This window comes from Phacochoerus africanus, chromosome 2, assembly GCF_016906955.1.
Source record: "Phacochoerus africanus isolate WHEZ1 chromosome 2, ROS_Pafr_v1, whole genome shotgun sequence".
Lineage (NCBI taxonomy): Eukaryota > Metazoa > Chordata > Mammalia > Artiodactyla > Suidae > Phacochoerus > Phacochoerus africanus.
This window is the reverse complement of record NC_062545.1, coordinates 141,501,926-141,511,372: the sequence shown is the minus strand read 5'-3', so window position 1 is coordinate 141,511,372 and position 9,447 is coordinate 141,501,926. Positions and strand designations below refer to the sequence as shown.

Below are 9,447 nucleotides of genomic sequence, written 5' to 3'. Positions count from 1 at the left end.
GGATTTGGCATTGCTGCAGCTGCAGCTGCAGCATAGGTTCTAACTGTGGCTCAGATTCAATACCTGATTGGGAAACTTCCATATGCCATGGGTACAGCCATAATATAAATAAATAAATAAATAAATAAATAAATAAATAAATAAATAAAAAGTAAGTATCCTCCCCTTTAGTCCATCCTCCACTCAGCCGCCAAAGTGATTTTTAAAGAAATTTAGATCATCTAGTGCCCCTGCTTAAAACTGCAAGTTGCTTCATTGGGTACCCGTGCCTCTGATGCTGTGCCTCTCTGGCCCTGATCTCCCCTCCTTACAAATGTTCCAGCCACACCAGCTCCTCACCTGTGCCTCCAGCAAAGCAGTTCATTCCTACCACAGGGCCTTTGCATGTGCCAGTCCTTCCAGCTGGTGCCCTCAGAGCTCCATGTGGATGCTGACATGAGGGCCATAGAGGCATGTTTATTTGGGGGAAGGTGGGGGCAGGGGTAAAGGCATGAAGAAGTCCCTGGGACCAGGAATCACACCTGTGCCACAGCAGTGACCTGAGCCACTGCTGTGAGAACGCCACATCCTTTAACCAGGGAACTCCCATAAAAGCGTTTTATTCTTGTCTTCATGACTCTCTCCCTCCTATGGGGCAAGGTTGGGTGTTGTTGATGTCCTCTACCTGTTTTCCTATCAGTTTTTTTCTCATTAATAGGTACAAGCCTTTTGTTTAAAAGATAAGCGAACTACATACATGTCTCATTTGTGTCACAAATATTATTGTCCTGGTTGACTGTCATATTTTGGCTTTGGTAATTTTTCTGTTTGTTTCTAATTTTTACTATTTTTAGAAGTTTGTTTTTTCTTTCTTAATTTTTTTTTTTTTTTTTAATGGTTGCACCTTCAGCATATGGAAATTCCAGGGCCAGCGACTGAATTTAAGCTGCAGCTGCGGCAGTGCTGGATCCTTTAATGCCGAATCCTGAACTGGGCCAGGGATTGAACCTGTGCTTCTGCAGTGACCCGAGCTGCTGTAGTTGGATCCTGAACCCACTGTGCTAAGTAGGAACTCCAAGTTTCTAATTTTTAGATAGCCAAGTCAAGTAACTATTTCCTGCATGGTTGCTAACTCTTGTGAAAGACTCCCTCTGTGGGCTCTGCGAGACCATCCCCTGAGCATCTGCCTCTCCTCACAGCAGCCTGGGCCCTGGCCTGGGGCTAGATGAGCTGGAAAAGCAGGGTGGGACCGGATGGAGTCCCACAGCAGTCTGGCTGAGATGATGTGGACCATAGGTCTAGGGCAGAGGACGAACAGGACCATTTGAGAAGTTAACTAGGTAGCTTCGGGGCACAGAGATGAAAGGGAGAGCAGTGACCGCCAAGGTCCTACTGAGGGCCTGATGGCTGCAAAGTGGGCAGGAGCACAGACCCTCAGACCCCTGGGACCCAATGCCTGGGCTGCTACAAGGAAGTGGGGAGATGGACAGAGCCTTGTTTCTGCCCAAGGACACTGCTACAGGGCAGCCTGCCCCAGGGGGGCAGCCAGGGGCCAGGATGGGGCCGTCCTCCCCCCCCCCACCACCCCAGGGGAGCTGGCAGGCCAGGGAGGGGCTGTCCATTCCCCCTGGGGAAGCTAGGGGGCCAGGGTGGGCAGAATCTGTGCCCTGTGTTATTCCAGAACTCTACAGAAGGAAGCCATGACCTCATTCTTGAGACAGTCTGTTTATTTTCAGATAAGAGGAATTACATTTGCCCACACACTCTGGCAAAATCTTAAGTTTGATTTTTATAATTTAATTTTAGAAAAAGGTCAACAACTTGAACTGGTGCACGATCTTTCATTCATACTCCCATTCTGGGTCAAGCAGCTTCCAATGGTTCCTCTTGAGAACGGCGTGAACATGTGTGCATTCTTGTTTGTGCACGCGGGTGTGAGTGCACACGAGCGCATGTGCACATGTGCCTACTTACCCACATTCCCTCATTAACAACGTCATTTTTTTACTGTGCTGTATGTGTTGTGCAGTAAATGTTTAGCGAATACATATTTTGATGTAAGCCCCATAGGACAAGATTTCACAATCAGAGGCCTAACCATTGAGATATGGACTTAATTTGTTAAAGTGATAAACGAGATTATGATGTGCAAACAAATAGGGCTTGTGCCCCAGCTGTGTCCAAGTTTATTTCACAAAGCTGTAAACACAGGCCCTTTCTCAAGTCCTGCTGATCGGGTCTCTCCTGCCTTCTGGGGGCAGGAGAAGAAATGCAAAGGCTGAGTCAGTGCTCTCAGCCCTGGGCTGGCTCTTGGCTTTCCGGCCCCATCACTTAAAGGAACCCATTCATTCCCCAGATTGGGCAGTGCTCCTCACTGGGGTCCTTCTGAGCTTTTTCACACACTTTCCAGAGCAGGAGACACCTGATCTCTGACTGCCCGAGCGGGGCCTCGGGCCCCGGGGACCCAGGAGCTTGAGAAACGTGCTGAGAGCCTGGGAGCCACTCAGAGAAGGGGCAGGGGTCACAGCTCCCCTCCCTCCCTGCCCCGAACCGCTCCCCAATGGAGAGCCCCTCGTGTAATTCCACCCCAGAAGTGGGGGTTAAAGTGGGGAGGCCCATTGTGCTGGTGAGGCCCAGCCCCCCCTTCATGTGACCCAGCCCAGCCCTGAAAGTGGACGGAGGGGGCGGGGGAGTTCCTCCCAATCAGACCCCACCGTCTTCCGTTGGGGTAAAACCAGCCCGGAGTAGGGTGGGGGTGTCCAGCGAACTTGTGCCTTAGAACAGGAGCACCCCAAACCTGCAGAGAGGTGGGAACTTCTCAGCACTTTTTAGCAGCAAGTGATTCAGAGGAGAACCTGATCCACCTTCTGGGTCCTCAGGGGGCTCTAGGCTGCAGGTGGAGGGGCCAGGTCCGAGAAACGCTCCTTCCACAGGGATTATCTTCTCTTCCGAATGCAGGCCTCCAGCCGGCCCAGCTCCTCGTAGGATTGGTAGAAAACATCAAACTCCCGGGTGCCCCAGCCCCTCCAGACAGCCAGGCACCACTCCAGGTTTTCGTTCTCAAAGCCGCACACAACTGTGTCCTTGGCCACCACGGCCGCATCCATGAGCACCCTGCAGAAAGAGGGGGCATGGTCTGAGAAAACCCACAGGCGTCCCCACTTGGTGGGGGCCATGACCTTCCCCCTGAACCTTCTTGTAGGACAGCGCCTGCTTAAGGTGGCATCTGTATACCTACGCCTGGCCCCCACCAGCGTGCTGGGATGCCCTGCTCCCCTCTCTGGTGGTCCAGCATCCGGCAGCCTTTCTAAAGTCTGAAAAGGGGCCAGGGCATCATCTCAGGTCCACATCAGAGCAGGTATCCTCTGTAATGTGCCCCAGACGCCAAAGTGTCCAGAAAAAAAGAGTCAGCCCTCCGTGTCCACAGGCTTGGCATCCTCAGATACGGAGGACTGACTGTCCCGTGCCCTTTTATATTATAAAGACTTGAACATCCTTGGATTTTGGTATCTGCAGGGGTCCTGGATGCCCCAACCCCCGTCCCGCAGATTCTGAGAGAGGACAGTATAGTCAATTCTATCTAATTCTCGCTCATCAATGGTCCATGATGAATTTTAAGATTTAGCTCGATTCCCTTGCCATCTATCCCAGGCGTGCTTTTTCTCCCTTTCTAAGTTTCCACAGGCTGAGGAAATGCAGAGCAATAGATTAGGCAGAAAATCTGTACCAACAAGTCCTAACTCTATACACTCTTTTGAGGCTGTGGATTGTCTCAGCTGGTTGGGGCATGCACTGCAAGCTTTCTCCTGGGCCTTGAGAAGTGGTGGCCCACCTTGAAGCCAGAAACTCCTCCCTCCGCCCCCTACGCCCCGACCCGTCCCAAGGCCAGCATGTCAAGTGGGATGGGCAGGGCCCTCCGCTCCCTCGGGCCTTGAATGTCCCCTTGGGCATCTGATAAATGCATCTCAAAACCTAGCAAAACTAGCGAGCTCTAGCTGCAGCCTTCCTGCCTGGGCTTTCTCCCTAGTGAGTGTGCCTGGCTCCTGGTAAACTTGTCTTTGGGGGAGCAAATAGGAAAATTCAGGGATACTAATGGGGGCATTCCAAGGTCAAAAGGTCAGGCCTCTACAGGTCCTCAACCCCCCGCCCCACTGGAAGCCTCTTCTGACATCTGGAAGCTACTGATGCCCAAAAATGCAGCTGGCACCCAGCCACAATCCCAGATCTTGTCTCCAGAACCACTTGCAGGGCAAGGTCACTGGCGCCAGTGCCATTGACATGATCTCCGTCAGTATCCTGCTCCAGGGAAAACAGGCCAAAGGGGATTTCTCCATAAGGGAGGTTAACAGCATGGGACTCAGCAAAATGAAGGGTGTAGACACTGCCGGCCACCTGGTGACTCCAGGACACCGGCGGGCACCAGCCTCCCGTCTCCACAGCCAGGGTGACTATCACAGTGGAGTCTAGCCTGCCTCCTGGTGGGAGCCCTTTGGATGGGTGATGGGCACAGCTGAGCCTGGGCATGGGCGTGGCAAGAGGTGGTGAGGCCTGGCTGCAGGGCCCTGGTTGGGGCTGAATGGGAGGAGGGGCCCCTCGGGAAGGGCTATTGCATGGCGGGGAGGACTAGGAATCACCTGGATCCCCATTTCTTTTTTGGCTGCCCCACAGCATATGGAGTTCCCAGGCCAGGGATCAGATCTGAGCTGCAGTTTCAACCTAAGGTGCAGCTGTGGCAAAGCCAGACCCTTTAAACCACCGTGCTGGGTCAGGGACTGAACCTACTTCCCAGTGCTCCAGAGATACTGCTGATCCCCACTTTGATTGCAGCTGAGCTTGGGCCCTGGAGGCACACCCCAGGAAGAACACTTGGTTCACAGCTGTAGTGGGCACCCCAGAAACAGTCAGCCACAACTGGTGATGAATGGGTGATGCCTGGTTCAGTTGGTATTTGCCGATCCTCTAGGAGCTGCCTGCTAGACCCCAGCATGTTCCTCATCTGCCTATGGCCACAGTGATAATGCCATGTTTATTTGTGGAAGACACAGGGGTGGCAGCCATTAGGCAGGGAGGTGGCAGGGGGCCTCAATTCCCCTAGCCGCACGCCAGGTCCTCAAGTTGCTACCCTCCGTCTTACCCACGTGAAGTCAGCTCTCGGGCTTTCAAGACAGCGATGACTCGGCCCCGCTGGGCACCTGCATCCTTCTCCAGGCCGATGACGATAATATCTCCACCACGCCTAAGAAACCAAAACCCAGAAGGGGAAGCATTTGTCCAGGGCTGTGCTCTCCAGGGGAAACGGAGCTGGCGTGCAGAAAGGCATGGCAACAAATGCAGTTTCTGCAAATGGATTGAGTTACCAGAGGCCCCGAAGCCAGGCAAGAAGCCCTTTCCCAGGAGGAAACCTGACCGTGGCTCTCCTTTGTCATGCCCTGAGCTCTCTGGAGGGCAGATGGGCTTTCGTGCCGCCCGTCTTAGATCTGCTAAAGAGATCCCTCTGGTTCCAGGGGAGAGGAAACAGCTCACGATGGATCTCAATAATGTCTTAAGGTTCCCTGCACTCTGCTCCCAAAGCCAGAGCAACGGGTAGTGCAGAACAGCGCCCCCTGCTGGAAAACCTACCTGGGGACCCAGATGACATCTTTCACAGCCAGGATCTTCACTGCTTGCAAGTGCTGGCTGAATGCCTCACCGTCCACGGGGCTCAGGTCATGCTCAGGCCTATCGGAGCCCAGGGTGGGCTCCAGCAGCCTGCTGGTGTCCCCGCTGTCAGTGGAAAAAAGCAGACTGGAGGAGCTTGCCGGGGAGCAGGGCACGCTGGAAAGGGATGTGGGCACCCGGTGGGATGGGGACGAGGAGTAGGAGGACACGGAGCAGTAGTCAGTCAGCGAGTCCTGGTGGGTCAGGATCTGTGTTCCCAGCTCCTCACTGTACATGATGCTCACATCTGCCAGGGAGTCCTTCTGGGGCTCCTTCGGGCTGGCGATGGGGCTGAGCAGGGGCTCCGGGCCCATGGGGTGCACAGGAAACACGTCCCTGAGGGGGCTGGGGTCCCCGCAGAAGTAGCGGGCGCACAGCTGGTAGGTGGCTGAGTGGTACATCACCAAGCAGTTGGCCCTGTCGTCCAGGCACCAGACGACCTCCTCCCCACGGCACTCAGAGCTGCACACGACCGACATGACCACCGAAGGGGCTGAGTAAGGCTCCAGCCGCCTGCGGATCTCCAGGGCCATGCAGTCGATGACCAGCAGGCCCGGCCCGTTGCTGTACCAGACCTCGGACCCGCTGTTGACCACCTCCATGGCCTTCACGGGGTAGGGGTTCTGCCGCGCGTCTTCGTCTGGGATGCTGAACCTGGACCTGTTGGCTGTGTGTGAGCACAGGTAGGAGCAGCTGTTGTCTGGGGCGCCCCGCACCACGGAAAACACAGCCACAAGCCCATCAGCCAGGCCCGCCAACACCAGGTAGGAGTTCTGCAGGGAGAAGGGAGGGATGTGTGATGCCTTTGCTTGTGCATCTTATGGATCCCAGGAGCGAAAGATGATTGGCCACAAGACTCACCTCTGCATGTACCCCGGGGGGCACTCATTTTCCATCCACGGGTACTTCTTGGAGGGGCAAGTTTTGGAAAAGGCAGGGGCTACCTTCTGGGAGTGCTCTCAAAGGAGGTGCAGTCCAGGCCCTGAAGAGCCACACCCATCCTCCCTGCCCTGAGCCAGAGGGAGAAGAAGGCCCTTGGCCCCTGAGGGAGGGGGCATGTGGCCTAGACCACAAGGCCAGACTTTGGTCAGCCTGGGTTTCTTGTAATGTCAGTTTCAGGGGACAGGGGGTGGGGGACTGCCTTTTCGGTCACCAGGGCCTCCTTCAGAGGCAGGATATGCGTCCTTCCCTCCCGTGAACTCTGTTCCTTAAGGTGACAGCAGTTGTGGGCGCCCCATGGATCTGCTCTTAGCCTCCTGTTCGCTGTCCCCAGAAGGTGGGTACCCCATGAGAGCAGGCCAAGGTCTGGTGCCCACCACTGCCCCAATGCTGGCCTGCTATAGGGAAGGGCAAGGCCCCCTCCACCTCTGACTCTCCCTAGTTTTCTGCTCAAGTATTCATTCTTAAAGAAATTGCTTCCAACTCAGCTTCCCCGCGGAGGCGCATCTTGGCCACTGTGCCACATTCCCCGTTTACATCTCCGAAATGCCTGTGGTTCAGCTGACACTGATGGGGGCCCTCGGGATGCCCTCACAACCCCATGAAGCATGTGCTCTTTTACGGCCACCAGAGGTCCCCACGCAGAGGCCAACATTGCAAAGCCTGTGCTGAATGCTGGGTCCAGCCCAGGCATCCCTGGAGCATCTGTGTGGAGCTGGGGATGGAGAGCAGCCCAGACGCCTGGGTGGGGCTGGGGTGGGGTGGGAAGAGTTTAGGAGAACAAAGCCAGAGTTGGGACCGAGCGGGGCCCCAGGCCCTGGGCCAGCGAGGGTGAGGACAGAAAGCCCCCTTGTTGGAACTGGGAAGCTGGGCTGTCCCAGGTGATGAGTAAACCAGCCTCTAGCTCAACAGCAAGGTCAATGAGGCCTAAGAACGTTTATCCAAATCCATCTTCAGGTTTCGAGGAAAGAAAACAGCCAAAGCAAACAGGAGCAAGGCCTCTATCTGAGTCCCGGCTCTGGGCCCCAGCCAGGCAGTGAGCCCCACGTCCCGGCTGGGTGTGGACGTGCGCGTGCAAGAATGCAGGGGTCTGCTGTCCAAAGCCACGGGGCAGCACAGCCTCTGAGGGGCAGGCACCCTGGCAGGGAGGCTCCGCACAGAGCCAGCTTTATTCCCTCTGGTCTTGCGGGCAGGCGGTGGTGCCCTGGCTCGGGGCTCTGGGCAGCTCTGAGCTTAAATAACGCTTTGTGTCATGTCCTGCGCTCTGGTGCAGACAGGGTCCTGAGCTGCCCAGCCTCGCCCATGGGGCCACAGTCATAAATGGCTCAAGGTTGATTTCAAACTTTTTTTTTAAAGAAATGAAACTGTAGAGGGGTGGAGAGGAGAGCACGTGCATTTCATGACCGTAAGGAAAGAGTAATAACGCTCATGTTCAACCAGTGCACCAGCCCAGAGCTTTGGGTACGTTATGCCCAGAGATCCTCCTCACAATCTTTTACGCCCATTTTGCAGGTGGGAAAACTGGCATTGGATGATGACAGCCAAAGTGTTTTAACAAAGCCACACCAACAAGGAGCTCTCGAGTGGAGAGTGTGCCTGCTGTAAAAACGGCACCTCAGGGCCCACAGAGGGGGTCCAGAGGCCCAGGGGGTTGGGGCGGAGGGTGGGGCAGCTTCTCAAAGTCCGGGTCACGGCCCTTGTTCTTCAGACCTGAATAGGAAGAGGTATGAGCCACTAGGTCAGTCCTAAAGCGAAAGGCCTGCTCAGAGTGCGGTGCTGGGAGGAGAGGAGTGAGAGGGGGTTGTGGAGGGGGGAGACCTGGCCGGCTCTGCAGGCTGGGTCTGAAAGCTGAGGATATGCATCTTCAGGGCCATATTGGACAAAGAGGGATGGAGGTCTGGGACTGATGGAGACTGGTCCAGGGAGGCAGAACCAGAGTGGGAGGGGAGTTAGGGGCCTGCCAGGGCCTGGTGACTCAGTGGCTGTGAGAAGTGCTGAGCTAGACCCCTGCTCTCAGAAGGGGAAGGGCACACAAGCAACTGTCCCCTGACACCGTCTGCACCAGAAAAGCATCTCACCTGAACTGGGGCTGTGGTTTCGTGTGCTGAAGGCAGGCTTTCCACCTAGCCCTTTGTTTTATTGGTCCCTAGGCTCTCGGAAACCCCAAAGGCACTGATGGTCCAGGTGTCCTGTCTCTGTGAGGCTGACAGTGACCCAGGCTTGCTGCTCCAGGTGGGCATGGCCTTGCTGCCCTCCTCACCAACCCAAGGGAAGGGAAACTCAGATGCAGTGCCCCCACCTCCCCATGACCTCACCTCCCCGTGACCTCACCTTTTTTATAACAGGCACTGCCAGGAAGCAGGTGACGATGGCTGGGGTGTCCAAAGCCTGCTGGGGCATGTTCAAGGGGCACATGCCCTTGAGGCTGTAGATGTAGATCTTCTGGTCCTATGGAGGCAGACAGCCAGCATGAGCCGGGCTGGACCTGGCCTGCCATTTCCTAGGGGGCAAGCTCTGTCTTGGGAGTTCCTTTATGTCTTCGGAAGTAATGCTTATGGAGGCTTTCTGGTTGGCTGCTCTTTGTAGAAACTTTGAAGACTACCAAGTAATCTAGAGGAGATGCAATTGCCCATGATCCAACACACCAAGAAAGCCACCTGTGGGACTTGGGCCCTGACTTTGGGTTTTCTGTGGATATTGGTGGGGGTCTGGTTCCCCACGACAGCAGAACGACGTTATCGTGCTGTCTGCACAGGTTTCTCCTCCTGGGACACTCCCTGCAGACAGAAGCCCTGTCCTACCTGGTCTGGGAAGGAGTGATGTCTGTGCTCC

General features: G+C 55.4%; 1 protein-coding gene across 2 annotated transcripts in view; it reads right to left on the bottom strand.

Moving 5' to 3' along the window:
- Positions 1-1,688: 1,688 nt before the first annotated feature.
- LRRK1 (leucine rich repeat kinase 1) overlaps positions 1,689-9,447 on the bottom strand; it is a 129,461-nt gene continuing 121,702 nt past the window's right edge. For both annotated transcript variants that reach the window (XM_047766850.1, XM_047766851.1), the window contains 4 exons: positions 8,947-9,063; positions 5,599-6,449; positions 5,114-5,215; positions 1,689-3,093 (listed from right to left, as the gene is read on the bottom strand). In XM_047766850.1, coding sequence (XP_047622806.1) covers positions 2,916-3,093; positions 5,114-5,215; positions 5,599-6,449; positions 8,947-9,063 — 1,248 coding nt within the window. In that variant the 3' untranslated portion in view covers positions 1,689-2,915. The remainder of the gene's footprint in view (positions 3,094-5,113; positions 5,216-5,598; positions 6,450-8,946; positions 9,064-9,447) is intronic.